We start from the raw sequence: 24,827 nt of genomic DNA, 5'->3' as shown, positions 1-24,827 counted from the left end.
TAGAAATGGGAATGGGCGTAGTGTATTGGTAAATCGATTGCCTTATACGCAGCGCACCTGGGTTCGAGTTCCGACCCCGCACATAGGGTTCGAAATTTTTCCTAAGAGATTTTTCTAACCCGAAGAGGCGAATGACTTTAAGGTTAACTTCTATAATTGAAATATAAAAAAAAGAAAGATAGAAATAAATTGCTTCGATTTATTATGAGCATATCTTTCATTTTTTTTCAAAACGCCTTACTTCTGGCCAGTCTACTGCTCCCAAAATAAGTGTATCTCTTGTTTTACCGGAAGTTCTTTTTCGTTCAATATACATACAACATAAAGCTTATTATTCACAGTTTTAATCAATACTCCAACTAAAAAAGATAACGATAAATTAAGCCTATTGAACATTATGGCAGACCGCCGCTAAACAGCGTGACAAGCAATCTTATAATTGCACTCACTTGAGACTGAGTGTGCTGGTTTCCACCGAGGATTTTCATCCCTATCTGACTCAACTTTCCGCTTGTTTAGTACCCGTGCAGTCTATCCCGCCGAGGAGGCGGTCAAATGAGGAACAACAATACAAATACCTAACCTGAAGCCTGCCGGCAACTACAATAAAGCTAAATTGCAATTCATCCATCCAGATTGTAATATCAACCAACCCCTGTGGGGTTGAATCAGTACCACCGGATCACTGCTATACACGTACATTCCAACTACTCGGCTATCCGAGTAGTACCCACCATGCTATGGTGTTGCTGGTGGTAATCGGTCGATGCTTTCAGCATGGCTGCGAACTTGGAGCCGGATCTTTTCCTCAGCAGCCGGGGGCACCCGTCCTCGACGATGTTACCCTGCTCCAGCACGATGACTCGGTCGTAATCGAACAGTGAGTGCAATCGATGCTAATTGGGTGAAAGAAAGGGTGAGAGGAATAAGCTGTTAGGAAAAGAGCTAGACAAAACAAACAACAGTAACGTTTTGGGGTTCCCTGGTTGATGGTTCTTTCGATTTTTTCTAGAATTTTGAATTTTCTTTCATATCACGTCGTTAGCTTTTTTTAACAAAACGAAATTTTTGAAAAAATCAACAAACGCCAAAAACAATAAGAATCTGTTTGAGGTCATCATCGGAAAAGTGTTTTATACCCTAATTTGAAACTTTATAGGCCTACCGTGCACTAGTTCATTTTAGCACATCTATTCATCCCATTTGAACACATTAGTGCCTGCTACCTCTATTCAGCGCATTAGCGCAACTGGTGGGATGAATAAGGATGCGTTGTACTCGACTTTTCACTTCGCTCAAACGCGTGTATTTCACATTTTCTAGGCCAGATTTTTTATTTTATCCGAAGATCCGTCCGAAAATCTTTAAAATCGTGACCGACCATCTTAGATTCCGATGCAACTTTACACGTTTCACCAGCATGGAATAACAAACATTTTCCACAGTTAATATAATTATTTTTACTCAAAAGCAATTTTTTAAAAGGGCGTGAAGGTTTCTACATGTAGCATTTTCGAAAGAAAAACTGTTCGATTACCGTATTTTATACAACAAAACTATCATAGAACGAATTACAGGGAATGAATGTACGAAAAAATATACACTGAAAAAGGAAAACAATCAAAATATTATTTAACCATAGAGTCTGATGATTAAACTATGTAGTTGAATCATATTTTGGTTGTTTTCATGTAGCTTTCAAATGGTTTACAATATCGCCTTGACGTCAAAAGAAAAGTTACAGGAAATTTCATGGGCCTTTTGAATAACCTATTATTTTATGATAGAGGAACACGAATAACTAATTAAAAGGTTTTAAAAAAACAAAATAATTGTGTTGTTGAAACAAAATTTAAAATATTTTAAGAACTACTACACTGCCCATGATCGCATATCTGTCCCATAATGATAGGAAATCCCATAGAAAACGGGACAACTATGCGGTCATGGGTAGTACATGTCAGCAAAAAATTAAAAGCTTCATTATTCTAAATGCCATTGTAAATGGCATTTAGAATAATATTCAAACCGAAAATTATATTGGTGACTACAAATAGTATGAATTATGAAAATTTGTCAAAAGTTGTTGTTAGGAAAACTTTTTTATTGAAAGATTCTACATGATCCAAATACACTGAAAAGTTTCTTTTGCGTCTTCAAAACGATAAACATTAAATTGTTCACATTTTATGGTGGGGAAATGGCATAATTACACGAATAAATTGTTTTATAGGAGCAAAATTCCAAATATCTCGACAACTGTCGCATTTTGGAAGATTTTTGTTAAATTCATTTTGATTTAAAGTTAGAAATATATTATGTAACAAAATAACAGTTTTGTATATCAATTACATTAAATTTAAAAACATGTATAAAGTTATAGTTAGAAAAACTTTTTAATCGATAAATTCTCGTCTACCTTCGGAAGGAAACTAAAACCGTTGGACTCCGGTCCATGAGTTGATGAATCGATATCTAGTCCAGATAGTGGAGTCACCTCTCTGGCGTCAGTAATGAAGAAGTAAAATCCAACCTACTAACAAATTCCTCCCCCGCGATACTTGTAGAGTGCGCAGTAGTATATACGGCCTCTAGCAAAAGCAACAATCGGACTAACATTCCTTCCCTTTCCTTTCGTGATATACGTTCGGGCCTGGCAAGCGCCGGTGTTGATTTCGCTACTATCTTAGCATAATAATCTACATAATTATTTACTGATTCCCTGGGTAACTTCAGCTAGTCCAAATCGATATAGTATCCAGGGGTGGTCACACAAGCTCAAACTTAAATAAAATATAAAAACAAACTTAATCTACCTAGCAGTGAGATGAGACATTTCTTACACATATCACTGTTGGATCATTTATTAATTTTCAGAACTCATTCGAAGTAGTCACACAACAATTTCTGCACGAAAATCTCGAATAAACTGAATAAATTATAGAAAATGAAAAATGAAACAAAAATTAGAAAGGCAAATAGTTTTCCAATTCATAAAATGAATAGAATGATTAATATAAATCAAATGAATATTAATGAAATACATAAATCAAATTACATTAGCTCATAAAATGGAAAATTATTTTTAATATAGTTATATAATTAATGGACGGAATTAAATTGACTCAAACAAACAGATTGAATAAAATAAATACTTAGAATGTCTGGTCATGAAATGAATAAAATTAAATAAATGAACAAATTATATCAAATGATTCAAATTAATCGAATGAATCAAATGTATCAAATGAATGGAATAAATAGAATGAATAGAATGAATGGAATGAATAAAATAAATAAAATAAATTATAAATTAAATGAAGAAATAAAACGAACTAATCAAATAATCAAAACGAAAAAAAATTGTAAAATGAATAAAAAGAATGAACAGAATATAATAAATTAACAAAATTCGCAAAACAGTTATATAAGACCTATACTAAAAGTTGGACATGAAAGGTTTAAAATACAGTGGGAAGGGAATACATTAAGTAATGAGTGTGTGGGGGATGGGCAAAGCGTAGTTGGTAAATCGATAGCCTTGTACGCAGCTTACCAGGGTTCGATTCGCAGCCCCGCACATATGGTTAGATTTTTCCAAAAGAGATTTCTGTAACCCGAAAAGAGGCGAATGACCCTAAAGTTAAAACCTCTATAATGAAAAAAAGTAGTGAGTGTAACGATCAAACATTGTGAAAATGGCACCGAAGCATCTCTTGCCTCTCTGGCAACGGAGCAAAATTTTGCTCCTGCATCACGAAAATCCGAAATCGCACGCCAAGTTTACGAAATTGTTGAATGTGGCCAAATTAACTATCACCAGCGCAATAAAGTGTTCGGAATAAGTTTGTCGAAAAGATGACTGTTTTACAAGAAGTTGTTGACTCCAAATCGCGACGATAAGCAAAACAAGTCGGCCAGAGAATGGTCGCGGTAGGGGTGGGCGTAGCGTAGTTGGTAAATCGATTGTCTTGTACGCAGCGCACCTAGGTTCTAATCCCGACCCCGCACATAGGGTTAGAAATTTTTCATAAGAACTTTTTCTAACCCGAAGAGGCGAATGACCTTAAGGTTAAAACCTCTATAATCAAAATAAAAAAAAATGATCGCGAAAGCTGTACATGAAGATGCTGACGAAGTTAGAATGCGTGTGGTGCAGGATGACGAACCCTACGCCAGGGCATACTTTAATCAGCTTTCTGGACAGCAATATTATTCTATCACTGGAAGAGGAAAGGTGGCAGAAATTTTCAAGCACATTAAGTTTTCTAAGTTCGCAAAGAAATATCTCGTTTGGCAGGGAATCTATTCCTGTGGCTTCAAAAGAGACTTTTACATCTCAACCGGGACCAGTATTTCTGTGAGGTGTCTGTAAAAACGTCTCCTGCCTGAAGCAAAATAATTGTCCTGTTTTCTTTTGGCCGGATTTGGCATCTTGTCATTGCGAAAAAAGGCCATGGGGTGGTTTGTCCCGAACGTCGTTCAAGTGGTGCCCAAGGACATGAACCCTCTCAACAAACCAGAGCTCCACCCAATATGACAATACTGGGCAATCGCTAAGCGGAACCACAAGAAGACGCAAAAGAAAATCGTCAGCAAGATGCAGACAAACTGGCATACTAGTCTTCTGCGACGAAAACGAACAACACGTTCAAGACTTAATGGAAGGAATCAAACAAAAGGCCCAGCAATTTGGTATCGCTAATTCTGTATGAACTTAACTTGCAAAAGAAACATGATTTGAATTTTAATAAAATTATTTATTTATTGATATGATGTTACATCAATTAATTTGATATAATCTGATCAACAATTCATCTCCATAACACTCGGTTCGCGGCTGCCTATATCCCCCCACGGTTGCGTCCGATATCTTCCAGATCTTGCTGCACCTGATCAGCCCATCTAGCCCGCTGTGCTCCTCGTCGTCTTGTACCTGCCGGATTTGAGAAGAACACAATTTTAGCAGGGTTGTTGTCCGGCATTCTCGCAACGTGCCCTGCCCATCGTATCCTTCCGGCTTTGGCCACCTTCTGGATACTTAGTTCGCTGTAGAGCCTGGCGATCTCGTGGTTCATCCTTTGCCTCCACACACCGTTCTCTTGCACGCCTAAGCACACGGCGCTCGAAGACTCCTCGAGCATAGTCCAGGTTTCGTGCCCGTAGAGGACCACCGGTCTTATCAGCGTGTACATGGTACATTTAGCGTGTGGGTGAATTTTTTAATCGCAATTTCTTTTGAAGTCCATAGTAGGCACGACATCCATTTAATGCGTCTTCGGATTTCTCGACTGTTATTACTATCAGCCGTTAGCAGAGATCAGAGGTATATGAATTCCTCTCGAATATATCCCCGTCAATCGTAACACTGCTTCCTAGGCGGGATCTTTCCCGTTCGATCCTGCCTATTAGCATGTACTTTGTTTTAGACGCGTTCACCACCAATACAACTTTTGCTGCTTCTCGTTTCAGTCGGGTGTAAAGCTCAGCCACCGTTTCAAATGTTCTCCCAATAAGGTCCCAATCATCCGCAAAGCATACAAATTGGCTGGATCGTGTAAAAATCATACCTCGGTTGATGAACCCGGGGCTCCGCACAACACCTTCTGGTACAATGTTAAACAAAAGGCACGAGAGACCATCACCTTGTCCTAGTCCCCGGCAGGTCCGAATGGGCTTGGGAGTTCACCCGATATCCTCACACAGTTTTCCACCCCCTCCATCGTCGCTTAAATTAGTCTTGTGTGCTTCCCGGGGAAGCCGTGTTCGTTCATAATTTTCCATAGCTCTGTCCGGTTGAAGCTATCGGCCTGATAACTTCCCACGAACTCATTTGTATAGGTGATAGGCGTCGGAAGATAACCTGTGACAACACTTTGTAGGCGGCATTCAGGATGGTGATCGCTCTATAGTTCTCACATTCCAGCTTGTCGCGCTTCTTATAGATGACGCCTATTTCATGAGTTCAACTCCATTACCATCCTTACCAGCTGCTTTATTGTTCTTGAGCTGTTGAATATCATCTTTATCTTCCCCCAGCGTGGGAATAGGCTGGTTTCAATCGGCCGCCATACTGACGTAGTAGTCTCCTCCGCTGCCTTGGCCTTCTACATCCGGTTCTTCATTACCGTTAAAGTGTTCAAAGTAGTGTTGCTTCCACCTTTCAGTCACCTCTCGTCCATCCGTCATAATGTTTCCATCCTTATCCCTACACATTTTGGCTCGCGACACGAAGCCTTTTCGGGATACGTTGAGCTTATGATAAAATTTTCGGGTTTCTTGAGAGCGGTACAACTGTTTGATTTCCTCACACTCTGCTTCTTCCAGACGGCGGTTTTTTTCTTCTGGAATAGGCGGGTTTATTGCTTTCGCTTCAGTTGGTATCGTTTTACGTTCAGCCGCGTTCCATGCAGCATCAATGCCCGCGATGCGTCCAACTCTTCTTGAATCTCTCTACACTCCTCGTAAAACCAGTCGTTCCTTTGACTTCGTTCAACATACCCGACGACGCTTTCAGCTGTGTTGTTGATAGCTGCTTTGATAATATTTCAGCAGTCCTCAAGAGGGCCCCCATCGAGCGCACCCTCATACGGCAACGCAGCCTCCAGATTATGCGCGTATGTGGCGGCGACTTCTGGTTGGTTCAGTCGCCCAAGATCATACCGAGGCGGGCGTGGGTATCGTACATTGTTAATTACGGAGAGTTTTGGGCGCAGTTTTACCATTACCAAGTAGTGGTCCGAGTCAATGTTAGTGCCACGATAGGTTCTGACATCGATAATGTCAGAGAAGTGCCGTCCATCGATCAAAACGTGGTCGATTTGTGATTCAGTCTGTTGTGGTGACCTCCAGGTGTATTTGTATGGGAAACGTACGGCCATATTCTTGTAGACGGCGAAATCAATTAGTTGTAGACCGTTGTTGTTTGTCAGATGGTGTGCGCTAAACATCCCAATAGCAGGCTTGTTATTTGCTCACACAATGAGCCACAAAGAGCGAAATACACCGATTAAAAATAGAGCAGCACAAAGACACTGCGATGTGCAAAACGACCGCACAAAGAGAAACTTGAAAACGAAAAAGAGTAAGATCTGTGCACCAAGAGCTGCACAATTTCGTTCACAGAGTCACCTTGAAGAGTCACTTTTTTGTGCCTCCCCTCACTGGAAAGCAGGTGTGAAGGCGAATCAAACTACAATTCAGATAAAGTTTGATCGGAAGAACGTTTTAAAAATGTTTTTTGGTTGCCTTCTCTACTTACGTGCGCGTGGGACCAAGATACACCCTAAAGAGCCTCTTTATTTCTACTCTTTGTGGCGTGCAACCATGGAGTAGAATACACGTGTGGGAGCAACACGCATCGGAGTGAAGAGGCTTATTGTGAAAGAGAAGAGCGGTGGTTCGCATGAAAAGTGCAAAGAGCGTTTGTTATTCTTCTCTTTATTTGCTCTGAGGTGCATAACATCCCAGCCCAATAGTCGGACTAAATTCCTTCCTCTGGACAACCTGAGCGTTTAAATCTTCAATGATGATTTTGACATCGTGACTTGGGCAGCTATCGTATTCGTGCTGGAGCTACGCGTGGAATGCGTCCTTATCATCATCAGTGCTTTCGAAGTGTGGGCTATGCAAGTTAATTATGCTAAAGTTGAAGAACCGATCCTTGATCCTCGACCTGCACATTCTTTCATTGATCGGCCACCACCCGATCACGCGCTTCTGTATATCGCCCATCACGATGAAAGCTGTTCCCAGCTCGTGTGTATTGCCGCAACTCTGGTGGATGGTGTGATTACCTCTAAACGTTCGCACTATAGATTTTTTCAGCAAGCGTCATGCAACGCTACTATGCCGAACCCGCAATCCTTTAATGCATCGGAAAGTATGCAAGTGCTTCCGATGAAGTTGAGAAACCTACAGTTCCACTTCTCGAGTTTCCAATCGGTAGTCCTTATTTTTTGCCCTGGTCTTCGCCGATTGTGCCGATCCGTATAATCTCGTTGATTGTTCGTTGTTTGATTTTTTATGGCTGCTTTACAAGGCCTGACACAAATGCATAGTTTGGCTTAGAGTCCCTCGCTATCACTTGGACGATGATCAGCCGCCCCTAACATGGGGAACAGACGCTGTTGTGGGCCGCTCCTAACATGGAGAACAGATGCTCCGCTCCAGGTTTGCCGAGCAACCCCCCCCCCCTTTTCTGTCTGCGTACGACCATCGTTTACACCAGGGTTGATTACCCGATCTTGCTCGTGCCGCAGCCAGTACCGCGCGGAGGCAGGGATAAGAGTTAAGTTAAGATTAATAGACATTCCTGATTGACAAAGTTTTGTTCGTACCACTTTTATATCCACGTACTAGAGTTATAACACCTAACCAAATTCACAAGATTTATAGTAGAAAAACATTAAATTTACAAAATGAAATTTACTAAATTAAATTAAAATCACTAAAAAATGTTTTTTTCAAATCTCAAATATTACATTACATTTTCTTCGTCAATTGATTTAACCCTAGAATGTTGCACTTACTTTTTCTACCTTAGAAGGTTGCACCCACGCGTTGAACCGTAATTTTCGCAGGTTAAAATGCAAACAAAATAAATGAATAATGCATCATTTTCTTTGTTTTTTAATTGCAAAACCAGCTGAGAAGGTTAAAGTACGGACTTTATGTAAACAATGGTACATAAATTAACTTGAACAAAAAAGAAGCGAGAAAATCGCAGTTTTGACTTTTTTTACAAAAATTACTAAAACTTTGCGAATTTTAAACCGATTTGAAAAAAATCAAATTATTCTAAAAGCTGAAAGAATCGGAACTGTCTAATTTTGCTTAATATCATTCCGCCAATAATTTGACCATTTGACTTTCGAGCGAATGGCATTTGCTCAAATGACCCGCTCGGCCAAATATCACTCGGCTATATCACATAAAACCAAATGACTTATTCGTCCAATTGACTTTTTCGACCATTTCAAATTCCGTCAAAAACGTTCGACCAAACAACGGAAGAGTTTTCGTTCGCCAAAGTTTCATTTCTGTTTCCTTAAGATTCTAATGGTGTAGAGAGTAAAGTTGTTCCCCTAGATTTCAGCCGTTTGTGACAAATCGAAAAAACTGAAACTGTCTTTCCAATACACTGTGGATTGTACTCTTAGATTTCTAGTTCATGCACAATTGCAGATATCCTGAAACTGTACCGCCCGAATACATTAAATCATCAGACTGCTGATCCAAGAATAACTCTGTCTCATCAGCAATGTGCATATGTTTTATCCTGGCAGCAATCATAAGACACTCTTCCGACCGACGACCCACACTGTTGTTGTATGCATGTATATTCATCGAGCGCATCAGCAAAACAAATAAATATTCATCAGCCGGTTGACTTACAGAGCAACGCTTGCTCGACAAATCTCAAACAAACGAGCAAAATAACAAACAACCGAACGGCTAATACTGATTTAATTACCGCTATTGTGACCACTGTTCGGCCTTTAAACGCTCTCCCGGCTGCCTCCAGTACCAGCTTTTCCGTTTCCAAATCGAGCGAGGAGGTGGCCTCATCAAGCACCAAACACACCGAACCCCGAAGAATGGCTCGTGCCAGACAGAGCAACTGGCGCTGACCAGCACTAAACAGTGGCCGACCTTCGTCTATTTGCGTGTCTGCAACAAAGTAAGGAGGCGTATGTAATGCTCAACGAATCAAGAAAAGTATTTGGTATGGTTATCTTTTATCGCACTTAAAGCGCGACCTCATTGAATTTGGATTAGCAATAAGCTCACCTAACCCATCCGGCAGTGTCAGCACCATCTCCTTCAGTTGTGCCAATTCTAGACAATTCCACAGTTCCAGATCGCCAAAGTGTCCCCGCGGGTCCAGATTCTCGCGCAGGCTACCCCCGAACAGTATCACCTCCTGGGGAATGATGGAGAGCCGGCAACGTAGTTCTTCGCTGTTAATGCTGGCAATATCCACGTCATCGATCAATATCCGCCCATCGACCAGCTCGAGGACCCCGAACAAGGACAGCGCGAGTGAAGATTTACCGCTTCCGGTTCGACCGCATATACCAATCTGTCGGCGGGAATGGGGAGGAATAAAAAGAGAAAGTCAGTTGGAAATGGATGGAGATAAGGGAATGGATGGATAAATGGAACGCCCCGGAAATGAAAAACTGTCACTACAGTTCACAAACTCTTGAACGGCAGCAGCAAAACTCGATCCCTCTTGTCGATGCATGCGATGGTAGATGTGTGCTCTGCTTTCACCAGAACTGGTTAGCTGTTGCATTCAAGTACTTTTTAATTTCCACCCCATTCTGGAGCTAATTTCAGTTCATCAATTTGGTTGTCGATTTTTTTCTGCAGTTTGGGTCGGTGAGCGAAGGGATGCCAGATATTATTTTTTTGAAAACAGACCGCTACTGAAATTGTCAGTATTCATGTTCTACCTTCATTATAAACAAAAATAATGCAATTGGGCCATCTGCACCAATTCATTACGAATGCCTTAAGGCTGTAAGTACGACATTAAATCAAATAGTTCATACTAAAATCGGTTCATTTGAAAAGGGATAACAAATCACATTAATTCAAACAATACTATTAAAAACTTTTTAGACTCACTAAAATAAAAAAAAAACTTTTTTAATCTAAAATTTTATTTGAAACGGCTCAATACGTTAGCACAACTGAGCCGTGGGTCTTTTAACAAAAATAAAAAGCTTGACGGCGCCGGTGGTGTTGATGAGGGAGATACCTCTCTGAACACAGTTTTAAGTCGTGCACGAATAAAACCTTGCGTAAACTAAATAAATTATAGAAAATTAAAAAAAACAAATAAAGTTAAAAGAATATTGAAGCAAAAAACATGAAACAAAGTTATCGAATTCATAAAATGGGTATAATGATTAATATAAATCAAATTAATAAAACAATTAAATCAAATTAGTTCAGCTCAAATGAAAATTGGACAATATTAAAAAATTAATAGAATAAAGAAAATTGTTTCAAACTAACAAATTGGATGAAATGAATAAAAATAATTACTGAAGAGAATAATAAAATTAATAAAATGAAGAAACTGAATGAAATATATGAACCGGAATAACTAAGAAAATAATGAAATGAATGAAATAAATTAAATAAATTAAATGAATAATAAGAATAAAACAAAAAAAAATAAAATTAAATAAAATAATTAAAAAAAACAAAATGAATAGTATGGATGAAATTAACTCTTTCATGCCCAACTTTTTTCTAGCGCATATAAAGTTCCAAAACTGTTTTTCCTTAAAAATTTTGTAGTAAAGAAACACGAAAAACCTGTTTTGATCAAGATAGGTGCTTCTCTAGCAGTGCTAGAAGCTGCTATATTTATACCTTCCGATCCTCAGTACACATCTCCTGCAAAGTTTTGAATAGTTCATTTAGGCGGAAAAAGTAGTTGAAAACAGTCGAAATTAATAAGATTTATCGGTTTTCGAAAATATTTCAGGACAACGAAGATACATCAAAATAAAGTTTTGCACAGATAACTGAAAATGTCTCTGGCAGCACTACTCCAGTGGAATTCAAACAGAACAATTTCAATAAACTCAGTTCAACGGTTGCTTCTTGTATCGGTTAACGCTTAAATAAAAGGTAATGGTCACAGTAATTTGCCTTACTTGGTTTTGTGAGGAAATTTTGTCTAACTCCAAAGTTAAAGCTGTTACAAAACGTTATGGTTTATAAGCAACATGGACAAGCAGGGTTAAAAACATCAATAGAACGAATAGAATGAATAAAACAAACATAATGAAAAAAATCGATCAAATTTATAAAAAAATTACAGCATGAAAGGATTAAAATGAAAAATTGAACGATAATAAAGTCTATAAAAATGGAATAATTAAATTGTTCCCAATTAATATTTTGTATGAACTGAATAAAATGAATGACCGAAAAAAATTAGTCGAATTATTGAAATGAAGAAAGTGAATAAGTGTATGAACTGAAAATAATGAGTAAAATGCATAACACAACAAAGGAATAAAATAAATTAAACGAATGATACAAATAAAATGCATGAAATGAATAAACTGATTAAAATGAATCCAAAGAATGAAACGAATGAAATAGATAAAATTAGCTCACACGAACAAAATGTTTAACCCTTTCATGCCCAACTTTTTCCTAGTGCATGTAGGGTTTCAAAACTATTTTTCCCTGAAAACGGTTATATTAAGAAACACAAAAGCATTTTTTCATAAAGATAGGTGCTTCCCTTGCAGCGCTATAAGCTGTTCAATTTTTACTTTCTAATGCTCAATACAATTCTCCTAGAATATTTAAATTAGTCCAACTGCCTGGAAAACGTAGCCAAAGAGAGTCTAAATTGATAAGTATAATCAGTTTTCAAAACTATTGCACGATAACGAAGATATATGAAATTTTTTTTTCCGTCGTCAACGTAAACTGTCCCTGGCAGCACTGCTACATCGGAATCCAATCAGACTAACTGCAATAACTTCAGTTGTAGAGCTGATCTTTGTAACTGGTAATGCTCAAATAAAAGGCAATAATCAACTTTCTTAGTCTCACTGGTTTTTGTGAGCAAATCTTGTCTCAATCCAAAGTTATAGCTGATTAAAAACGTTGTTGTCCACAAACAACATGGGCATGAATGGGTTAAAAAGAATACCGAATAAAAAATGATTAAAATTTTAAAAAAATATTTAAAATTAGTAATACATTCAAAATAAAAAAAAACACAACGAATAAAATCCATGAAATGAATGAACTGTACAAACGAGTATATAGAAAGAAATTTAAAAAAAACTGATTCAGATAAAGCAAAAGAATAAACGAATTGTACGAATTTGAGAACTAATGTTTCAGAAAGTTCTGAAAGGTTTATGAAAATCTTATTATTTGACAGCAATGACTGATAAATATACAATACACTTTCTAGTAATTCCATTTTTTTTGTTTTCACCTTTTCGTTTTCATTTTTAGTTTCTTCACGACGTCGTTCAAGATTATCTGGTATTTCTACTTTATTAATGGGTTACTCTATTCTAATACTACGAAAAATTTGTTTTATTACTGCAAAATTATTACCGAAATGCAGTGTTTAATCCAAGGGGTAAGTACATCTACACAGAGCCGTAGCGTGGCCTTCTGGCGCCCCTGGCGAAGTCTCAGTCTTGCACCCTTTACGGTATTTGTGCCCGGTATGCCACTAGTTTGTCCTTCCATACAAACCATCAAATTTTATAGCTTTTATAACTAGTTAGATACACTTCTACATCAAAATATTTAAGAAGAAATTTAGAAGGTATTTAGCGTAGCGTGTAGGACATCAAAGCCCTGCAAGCTCTACATCCAACAAAACATCGAACGATTGAGCTAACGATATTGAGCTAAACCGAACCATTATATCACAAAAATGCATAGTTCGTGGGAATCGAGTACTGATACACAACCATGTACTGCTAGGCCCCATGCAAAACTGACTCAGACATCACTTCGTTAAAAGTTTAATAACTTCTTTTAACAAAGCCGGATACACTAACAGTCTTCGACAAAGTTGTAGACAATTAAATTATCTTTCTTATTTTCACTTACAGTGGTAATACGATGCATGCAGTGCCACCTAGCAGCAAAAATGCGAGCTACTGGGTTTTCGCCATGTAAATTGTCGAAAAATCCCATACAAACTTCAGGTACGTTGGTCCGGTAGCTAGACTTCTCCGATTTGCTTCAAATTTGGTGCAAGTACTCCTGGTGGGACCCGGAATCGACTCAGGGGTGGGCCGATTGCGTATTCAAAAATTCATTATTTTTCTGGGCAGTCTAATGTACACACATCAAGGAGACGGCTCTCAGAATCCGAAAGGCGCTAGTATCTGCCGTGAAGGAGTATGACACGGCAACGAGGAGGGTTGATGCAGCTGAGCGAGCATTAGCGTCGGCTAAGGCTACTGTCTTCCTAGCCCCTCTGAAACAGAGGAAGCAGAAGCTGATTGGAGTGGAGAACACGTCAGTTTCCGTGACTCCAAAGAGCACAAGAACCTCGCCAGAAAAGGACGTCATCCAACAAGAAGAAAACTGGAGTACCGTTGCAGGTCGAAAGGAGAGCTACGGCTTGTCAGAAAGCGCCAAAGTGAGAAGCAGTTCTTGTCAAAGCATCAACGTGTGCAGCGCTGCTCAAGAAGATCAGAGAGGTCCCGGAGCTAAAGGATTTAAGGGGAAAACGTGGTAAGAATCAGGCATGAAAAGTCACAAGTTTAAACCTTAAAGCCGAAGATGATGATTGTGTGCAAGGATGGAATGACGACGGAAGACAAGATGAGAGATACACAAGACGTCCAGTTAAAGAAGGAGTACGGAGGAACTCAGACAGCGATGATTTGTTTACCGGTAACCGCTACCGACAAGGCGCTGGAGGTAGGAAAAGTTACAGTTGGATGGTCGAGATGCGCATTGAAAATTGCCCCACGAGTGAATAAACCAACGGAGAAATACTTCAAGTGTTCAGGCTTTGGACATTTGGTAGGGGCTTGCAAAGGCCCGGATGGATCCACTACGACAGAAACAATGTGTGACGTCGCTTTGATTGCAGAGCTGTATGAGGTCCGCCCTGTAACCGGGTGGCGGATAGATCAAGAACGGCTGTGATACAAGTTATGGGCAGATTACGAAGGCTTCGTGATCGCCAAAATCAACGGCATCTTCAAGTGCAGGTGTTGCTCTCCTCCACGGTTGACAGTGGAGCAGTTCAGCCTGATGCTGGAGCAGTTAACCAAGCAGTTGATTGGTCGAAAGCCGGTAGTCATTGATGGTGATTTCAACGCTTAGGTTGTGGAATGGGGCAGTACAGTAACCAACACAAGAGAGTGTATCCTGCTCTAGCGAAGTGCAATGAAGGTTCCGTTAGCGCATTTCGAAGAGACGGGAGGGAGTATCTCATCGACGTCACATTCTGCGCTCCTTCATTGACGGTGAACATGGGTTGGAGAGTATACAAAACGTATACGCATAGCGACCACCAGGCGATTCGCTGCCGTATCGGTCAACAAAACTCTACTGCAGCACGAAGAAGGATGACCAGCGAGCGAAAGTGGAAGACGAAAGCCTTCAACAAAGAGCTCTTCGTAGATGTACTGCGACCGAACGGCGGGACCGAGAACGTGGATTTGGCTAATATAATAAGAAAGATTGTGACGGCTTGTGACGCCACAATGCCGCGAAAACTGGAAATACGCAATAGACGGCGTCCATCTTTCTGGTGGAATGACACGCTTAGTACGGTACGCGCAGCTTGTCTTAGAGCCAGAAGGCGGGCTCAGATAGCAATATTGGAGTAAGATAGAAATGAGCGCAAGACATTTTTTCGGGAAGCTAGGGACGATTTAAAACGGAAGATTAAACTTAGTAAACCAGATTGCCGTAAGTAGCTGTGCTGAGAATTAGTATTTGGGGCGACGCGTACCGAGTCGTTTTGGCGAAAATGAAAAGCTCAACGACGCCAGCTGAAATTCGTCTGGGTAAGTTGAAGATAATCGTTGAGGGTCCCTTCCCGAAACACGATCCAACTACCTGCCCACTGACACCGTACGGCGAAGAAGAAGGAGTAAACACGGACGATCGACTAAACAATAAACCCGTAAATGCATCAAAGCGCTCGACTTCAAAGAAAACCCCCGGTCCAGATGGAATACCGAACGTGGTGCTGAAAGTTGCAATCCTGGCATATCCAGACATGTACAGGAGGGTGCTTCAGAAGTGTTTGAATGAAGTCAACTTCCTCGAAATGTGAAAGGTACAGAAGCTGGTGTTACTACTGAAGCCAGGGAAGCCACCAGGCGATCCGGCCTCGTATAGACCCATATGTCTACTGGATACAATCGGAAAACTCCTGGAAAGAATCATCCTTAACAGGCTGACGAAATGCACGGAGGGTAAGCGCGGACTATCCAAGATGCGGTTCGGATTTCGCAAAGAGCATCGACAGTGGAGGCAATTCGGACAGTGCTCGAGATTGCTGAGAAGGCATCTAAATAAAAGCGTAGAGGAGATCGATACTGCGCTCTGGTCACGATTGGTGTGAAGAATGCATTTAAAAACGCCAGATGGGAAGCCATCGCTGCACAGAATGAGGGTTCTGCCAGATCCAGAGCAGAGTGCTGCTGTACGAGACGAACGAAGAGCAGAAAGCAATGCGAATCACAGCGGGCGTTCCTCAGGTTTCATTCTCGGTCCAACTCTTTGGGATGGGATGTACGATGTGGTCCTAACACTGCGGCTGCCCAGGAAAGTGAAAATTGTGGGTTTTGCGGACGAGGTGTGACTAACGGCGATGGGTGAGATACTTTAAGAAGTGGAGATATTGGTGAAGGAGACACGATGGACGCGATCGAGAGCTGGATGAACAGGGTCAAACTGCAAATAGCTCACCACAAGGCGGAGGTGTTGTTGGTCAGCAATTGTAAAGTGGTTCAGCGGATGCAGATCGACGTCGGAGGACAAGCGATTCAACGACCGATTAAGCTTCAACAACCAGGGCGACTACGCCTGCGAAAAGTCGGCGAAGTCAACAAACGCAATAGCGAGGATCATGCCAAGTGTCGGCGATCCAAGAAGCAGCGCAAGATGTCTGCTCCATCTCCATCGCCCTGGCGGAGGGTACCGAATGCTACAATCAGAGAAACACCAGAAACGTGAGGAAGATGATGAGAATCGATTCGATGGCGAGGTAGCAGCAGGAGAAAAAGAATGATGAACCTACCGGATCATTCCAAACCTGTCGATGAGGGTCAATAGAAAGCATGGAGAGGTCAACTTCCACTTGACACAGCTCCTGTCGGGACAGGGCTGCTCCAGAAAATATCTTCATCGGTCCGGATGAGCAACGTCACCGTTTTACCAGGAGTGTGAGAATGTTGAGGAGACACCGTAGCATGTGATCTTTGAATATCCGAGGTTATAAGCGACACGCAGAGAGATGCTTGAAACGGGAGAGCCGGACATCAATTCTGATAATGTCGTCTACAGAATGACAAGCGACGTGAACGCGTGAACCGCGATCAACAGAGTGGTGGCGCTGATAATGGCTGCCTTACAGCAGACATGGCGTGATGAACAGCGAGTAACGGTTTCAGGAGAACAATCACTGCACAGCTCGACTTAGAACAAAAGGTAGACTAAAGTCAAAACTTTGTCGTATCAGTTCAAGTAGGACGGTTTTATGTAGTTTTAGTACATACAATTCGTTTTCGATATCAAAATACATTAAAAATAACTAATAATTACTGTTCATTAGGGTGACCCAATTTTTTTTTGTTGAAGCGATTCGTACATTATTTAAAAAGTAAATGTAGTGCACTAGATTCGTTTTTGATATTCAAAAATGTCAAAAAATAAAATTCTCACCCATTAGGGTGGCTCAAAAATAATTATTTTGATGTAATCGTTTATAAAACTTTTGAATGGTAATGGTCATGCGCTGAATTTGTTTGAAACATTAAAACTTATTAGAAAAAATCCCTTCTCATTAGGGTGGCTCAAAAATAATTATTTTGTTATAGCATTTAATATTTTTAAAGTAGTCATGTTTGTACGTTGCATTTCTTTTTGATATTAAATCATTTTAGAAAACAGGAAGGCTAAAAATAATTATTTTGTCGTTAGGGTTCTTGATTTTTTTTGTTAATATTGGTACGCTCCATTTATGTTTGATATTCAAAAGAGTTAATTCCATTTCATTAGGGTGCTTTAAAATGATTGTTATATCTTAATGATCCAAATAAGATGATTTTGAATAACTTTGGAACGTCGAATTTATTTTTGACGCTAATTGACAAGCAAAAAAAACTTCATTTATCAGCATTATTTTGTTTTCGTAATGATTCGAATTTTTTGCCTACGTGACTGCTTCAAACATATTTTTTTGGCTACAGAAATTGAGTGAATGTTTTATGATAAAGTGTTTCGAGACTACCGTAAGTCTAGTTGCATCCGCTAGAAAAGTATTGAAATGATTATGGCTTAATATCAAACCACATCACATGTGTTTTATCAAACAGTGTTTTTACTTTGGTTATTTTGGGATACTGAACTGATTTATCTACAAAAGGTTGAGCAATTTTATTTATTGTTGATAAAAACTATTACGGTTATTCATATATTTAAAAATTTAAGCATAATTTTTTTTAATCTCCGTCCGATTTCGATGATGATTCGTCCGATATTTTCTGCTTCATTTAATGGATACTATCGACATTTAAGTAACTACTCTTTCCATTCGGCTCCCCTCATTTGTGCACTTGTATAAACTTCTTGGATCATCCTCTCAATATTATTTGAAAGCTGTGCATGTCTTCATGTCATTATTCTAGCTTTAAAATAATTATTTAAATTTGATATCAATAATTACCGCGCGTTTCCATTTGCAGTTTTTTTAAATTTTGATTGCTTATCGCGAGTTATCGCAAAATTACCATGGACTCATATGAAAGAGAAAATTAAAAGCTTTCGAATGAGTATAGTGCGATAGCGGGCATTCGCGGGCGTCGCAGTTGTTATGGCATTGGAAGTTCGTACTTTGTAGATTATCACGACAAACGTCTATTTACACAATGAATAAACAAGCTAGTAACTCATTTGTGGTATTTTTACGATGTAATTTAATCAAACGAATAATTTTGCTGAAGCAACCTATGCCAACTGTTTCTTAAAAAAAACTAAAACAACCGGATAAAATTCCTGTGAGCAAATTATGCCAAAAACCCTGGAGTTACGCCCTTCAAATAACTGTGGAAAATTCATTTTTCATCCAAATAGCCTAAATTCTTGTCTCCGACACATAAGCCAACACAAGAAAAATATTGATGAACATATCGCGTAACCTTCATATCTGGACTTAAGTCCGGGCTCGTCCCACTGTGCACCGCCGGGAAACTCTCAGCCAGAGTAGGCTAGATTCACCGCCAGGGACTAATCGAATAGACCGCGATAAACCACCAGGTATGGGTCGCTGGGGCGCCAGCAAACCGGACGCCATGCTCCACCCGGAATCGCCGGAACGACCACGGCATCCTACCGGTTGATTCAATAGAAATATAGCGAATTCTAAGAAGAATCGGATTGGAAGAGCTTCTTTCGTCAGGGAACTCTCCATCGGCGTCAGCTAGATTTACCGTCGGGGACTGGACTGAGTAGACCGCGACGGGACACCACCAGTCACGGGTCGTCGGAGCGGGCAAGAGCAGTGGTTTTAGCAGATCAGGTGGCAACCCAAACCCGTTCCCTGAGACGTTGGATTTTGAACATTCTTTCCTGCCTATTCAAGCCTATTTTGAAAGTTTTTCTGCTTTCTAAAAACACACACGCACACATACAGACATTGTGCATATTTTCCTAATAGAAACTGTCACGATCGTAAAAATAGCTGTATTTTTAATGTCGCTTTGGTCGTGTCTTGTAATCAGTCCTTTAGTTTTTCAGATAGTCCTGCAATGTTTGCGAAAAGCCTATTATTTGAAAGTTGATTTACCAGCATCTGAACACATCTTTTGGCGGCGTCATAAAGCTGTCAGAGATTTTTCGCATTAATTTCACATCGAACGGCCATCGTTTTGTAGGAATATGTCTTCATCTTCAGCGTTTGAGTATCAATAAGTTAAAGTTTTGTCATAATACAAACTTGTTGCAAATTTTATAACAACTACAAATATTTTCTTTATTTTGTACGATGTAATAGTAAATATTTCGCGAATGCCTTTGCTCTACACTACGGTGCAGCTCAAGACTAAAGTTAGTTTTATTTTGCCAAACTCCTGCACAATATCACTGCGTACATCAAATTTGATTGGACATTGAAATATTTCAGATAGGTAGCAAATCGTAACACCACCACCATCAATTGTAAAACTCACGGTTTAACGCAAGGGGTAAATACCTCAACTTTAGACAGGTTCACTCTGTCTGAAGTGAACTTACACACTACTTTTTGAGATCTAAATATTATCAAGTGAATTAGCAAATTGTTTATGCAACTCGGGGGCGGATCCAGCGGGTTCAGGTTAATTATCGTGAATATTAGCAGCGCGCTGAGCATTATTCGAGTGATCTTTGTGATTCCGATTACGGAAATTTATATAATCTGATAAGTACCTGCCCTGTCGTTTTGTCAAAGAGATCGCAACTGAACTTGCATTCCAATAAAAATTTCTTGTAGTTTGTTTACGGGATTTGGTATGAACGGTCTTGTTTATCACGACAATTTGATGGTTGCTTGAGGGTACATCGAAATATTTAAATTGGCCGTCGACGTCCCCGAGCTAATCTTGAGAGATCATTTTTAAATTTTAATTTCGAGATGAAAATTTCATGAGCTCATACAAATTTAGCTACTAAATAACACTGTTCTATTAATTTAGAATGGTTAGCGAAACGTTGCTCAGTTCAATTTTCTCTGCGATTGCAACACTGGCCGCTTGAAACGAAAGTTGGACATTCAACTTCCAGTTTGCCTGCAGAGCCATCCACTTTGCAACCAGGCAATACAGCTGTAGATAACTGTGACAACAAACACCCGCCTCCCTAGTCAGCTTTTAGTTCAGTTGTTCTTCGTCCACCCTCGAGGTCACACGACGAGAAGAAATTTGTAGCTCTCTAGTTGTACCAACAGAACTTATTTCTCATCCTCCTCCTACTCGTACTAGTTTTGCATAGTTCCACGCTCCGTTCCGGCATCAACAGGCGCTCCGCTTCCGGTAGCAACTTAAATAATTAATTGTATCCATTCTAGTGGAAATTACCAACCATCCATCCCGTTCGTTCATTCGACCTTTCGTTGGTTCCATTATTTCTACATTTGAAGCTTAAGCGCCGGATAGAGCGAAGTATTGTGTGTGTGGGAAACAGGATAGAGGAATTCCATCTTGGAACCAACTTACCCTTTGTCCGGTGGGAATAGTTAAATTCAAATTTGTGATTACGTTCTCCTTTTGGCTTTCGTAACGTAGCGAGACATTTTCAAACACTATGTCACCTTTCTTCGGCCACGAAATCGGTACGGGTTTATCTGTTGGGAGGGAGTAGAGATGTATTGTATAGCAGCCATTGTATTGAAATGGAATGTTTTTGTGCGTAAATCGCGTGGCGTTATATCGAAAATTAGATTGATGTAAGATGACGTTGAAACATTAATTTTTCTATTACTTTTCTAAACACACTTTAAAAGGTTCAAAAATATTTTGGAACCTTTCAAGCTCACAAATCAACATTAGGTAATTAAACTCCCTTGATCCATACTCACATTTCACCTTGTTGCGCTCCCTGACCCGCTCCTGGCTGTCCTCGATAAAACACTGTATTCGCTCCACCGCCCCGAGATACATTTCCATTTCGGCAGCCAGCTTCACCACCCAATTGAGGTAGATCGGAACCAATAGGGCGTAGTTGATGGCCAACCCAATCAGGGAAGAACTGGTCGTGTCCGGTTTAAAGCTAGCCGTAACCAAACCACTCACTATGGCAATAAACACGATAAACGCTCCGAGGTAATCCAGCGTAATTCCCAGCCACCGATTGCTGCTGTTCAGGATAACCTGGGCAACGTTGTTGGCCTCCATCCGCTGGAAGAGGGTATCGGTGAAGCGGGACTCCTGCCGGTAAGCCCGTATCGTCGTTACTCCATCGATGGTTTCGGAAAAGTGTGCGATAATTGGTGAATAAGTTATACTCTCCAACCGTTGGAGTTCCCTGTGCGGCAATGAGAATAATGAAAGAGTTAACCTACCGGAAGTCAATTTGAACTAAATAAACGCCAGATGAAGGTTCCGACTAACATTTCCATTAGGGTACAATTTATCTAACGAACAGCACACATTACTGTAGAAAATAAAAACTTCTTCCTTTCGCTCACTGGTTACACATCAAACAGTTACGCTTAGATTCGAAATGATTCTAAAGTACATGCAATGTCAACCGGAATCTGCGTCGGGTTGAATAAAAAAGCAGTGAACCTTCAAACTATACAGCAAAGTTGCATTCTGAATAAGATGGGTAAAAAGTGAGGGGCAATCAGAAGGATTCATGTATAAATAATGCTGGGAGTTAGATATCACCGAGCGTGTATGCAGTTCCGGAAGGAAACTTTTGCAGAACAGGAAGAAAAAACCTTACTGGACTCATTCCCTCTTCATCCTTGGTCGGATACGGCAACGAGTTTCAAGTTGTTGTGCAAGAAAGAAAACTCTTGGTCCGTATGTAGCCCAATTAGAATAATACAAATCAAGTGAAAACTTTTCGTTCGGTACAGGAATAACGAGTAAATTGATTTAGGGAACTTTATATGATCCAATTAGGGGTTCTGATAGTATGTCTTCAAAGGATCCACTCGAATGTGTGAACCGATAATCTTTTATCCAAGTTTTAATCAACTTTCAATTACAGAGTGCTTCACATGCACTCGCATAAGCAATAATTCATTATTGCACGGAAATGTGTGATTCGTTTGCATTTTGCTCGGATGTTTAATTACTGAGTTAAGGGTGAAAGTTTTCTCTGGGACCACAAAGGAGGAACAAAATTCTGGCAATCTAAAGAAATATTTCTTTGATTGCAGTTACTTAGTTTAAACGATAGTCAGTATAAATTACATGCCCAAATGAAAGACTAGGTATTGGAGCCTTGTGGAAGTGTTTAAGGGGGAGGGTAATGTATTTAAGGTGAAATCAAAATCGATTCTTAGAAGATTTTTTTTTTGGCGATGCTGATAGTGTTAATATTTTCAGTTACACTGATATTATAAATTCGTAAATATAATGAAATCGATCATACAATACACGAATTCATTCATCGTTTTCTGCAATGAAGTATTTTCGTGCATTCTAAATAGTTCATTTCATGAACAAGAATGGCCGCTTGGTGAACGAAATCTTTCGTAAATTTTACTCGTTTAATGTATACTGCACGAATGTTATCGTTGATAACGACATTATTTTTCGTGAACGAAACGAAATGTTTCGTATATTTTAATAAATGTTTATGTATATGATGAACGATTTCGTTGGTCGCACGATTTCGTTTCGTTCATCTTAGGGAAGTTTTCGTATTGATTAGCATATTATTTTTTCAATCGATATTTTAGGATCGATGTTTGACAACAACGATTTTTTCAATTAACTAAAAGGATCGATCTGGCAAAATCGATTTTAATTCAACCTGCTCCCTTCTATTGAGGACTAAAAGGATTTTGGTGTGAAGTAATGGCCGCTTGATGAACGAAAGTTTTCATAAATTTTACATATTAGTGTACATTACATGAATGTTATTGTTGAAAACGGCATTATTTTTCGGGAATGAAACGAAATGTTTCGTTTATTTTAATAAACAGTTGTGTAAATTACAAACGATTTCGTTGGTCGCACGAATTCATTTTGTACATCTTAGAAAAGTTTTCGTATTATTAGCCTCTTATTGTTTTCAGTCAATCATTTGGGATCGATGTTTGACAACATCGATTTTTTTTATTTAACGAAATCGATGTGGCCAAATCGATCTTTCTGTGGTACGAAGAAATAGCCACTTGATGAACGAAAATTTTCGTGAATTGTACTTATTTAGGTTACATTGCACGAATGTAATCGTTGATAACGACATTATTTTTCGTGAACGTAACGAAATGTTTCGTGTATTTTAATATACGTTTATGTATATTACAAACGATTTCGTTTGTCGCATTCGATTTTTAGGGTCAATGTTTGACAGCACCGATTTTTTATTAATTAAAAAGATCGATCTAGCAAATTCGATTCTATTTCAACCTGCTCATCATTATTGAGTACTAAAAAGATTGTGGTGTGAAGAAATGGTCGCTTGATGAACAAAAGTTTTAGTAACTTTTACTTATCAAGTGTACATGGCACGAATGTTATCGTTGATGACGACATTATTTTTCGTGAATGAAATGAAATCATTCGTTTATTTCAATAAATGTTTGTGTATATTACGAACGACTTCGTTGGTCGCACGAATTCATTTCGTTCATCTTAGAAAAGTTTTCGTATTTATTATCTTCTTATTTTTTCATTCGATCTTTTGGGATCGATGTTTGACAACACCGATTTTTTAGTTAACAAAACAGATCTGGCCAAATCGATTTTATTGTGATATGAAGAAATGGTCGCTTGATGAACGAAAGTTTTCGTGAATTTTACTTATTTAGTGTACATTGCACGAATGCTGTCGTTGAAAACGACATTAATTTTCGTGAATGAAACGAAATGTTTTGTTTATTTTAATAAACGTATGTATATTATTATGAATATTACGAACAATCTCATTGGTCGCACGAATTCATTTCGTTCATCTAAGAGAAGTTTTCGTATTTAATAGCATATTCTTTTACATTGCTCCGGCAGAGAAAAACTCAAAATTATTCATGCAAAACCATCGAGTGATGGCTCAACTAAATCTGTACTACTCCGGATTCTGGATCAATAAGAAGCGGAAGAGGTTTAGAAAATCTTCCTGAAACCGGCGGACACGGATACGGCTACTAAATAGCCAGATCGAGACCGTCGTGAACATAAACAATTATCTGACGTATAGCAACAATGACTCCATATTCTACCTCTATTGAAGCTTTGTGGACGTTGACGGTTCGACGAATGGTGGTCGTAAATATTATAAAGATATTCGTATATAGTAGCGAACAATTCGTTTGCCGAACGAAGCTGTTTCGTAATAAGCCAACGAAAGTCGTTTCGTGGTTTTCACGAAAAACTCGTAATAAAAAATAAAAGTGTTTCAATAGAACTACG

General features: G+C 39.3%; 1 protein-coding gene across 1 annotated transcript in view; it reads right to left on the bottom strand.

Annotated features, from left to right (window-relative positions):
* Positions 1-328: 328 nt before the first annotated feature.
* LOC131679691 (ATP-binding cassette sub-family C member Sur-like) overlaps positions 329-24,827 on the bottom strand; it is a gene marked incomplete at its 5' end in the record, with an annotated part of 55,894 nt that continues 31,395 nt past the window's right edge. The window contains 5 exons of the mRNA XM_058960428.1: positions 329-896; positions 9,476-9,672; positions 9,793-10,084; positions 20,955-21,082; positions 21,317-21,762. Of these exons, the coding sequence (XP_058816411.1) occupies positions 708-896; positions 9,476-9,672; positions 9,793-10,084; positions 20,955-21,082; positions 21,317-21,762 (1,252 nt within the window). The remainder of the gene's footprint in view (positions 897-9,475; positions 9,673-9,792; positions 10,085-20,954; positions 21,083-21,316; positions 21,763-24,827) is intronic.

The sequence above is a fragment of the Topomyia yanbarensis genome, chromosome 2 (assembly GCF_030247195.1).
Source record: "Topomyia yanbarensis strain Yona2022 chromosome 2, ASM3024719v1, whole genome shotgun sequence".
In the NCBI taxonomy this organism is placed as follows: Eukaryota; Metazoa; Arthropoda; class Insecta; order Diptera; family Culicidae; genus Topomyia; species Topomyia yanbarensis.
Note: the sequence above shows the minus strand (reverse complement) of the source record. Positions and strands in the feature narration are given on the sequence as shown.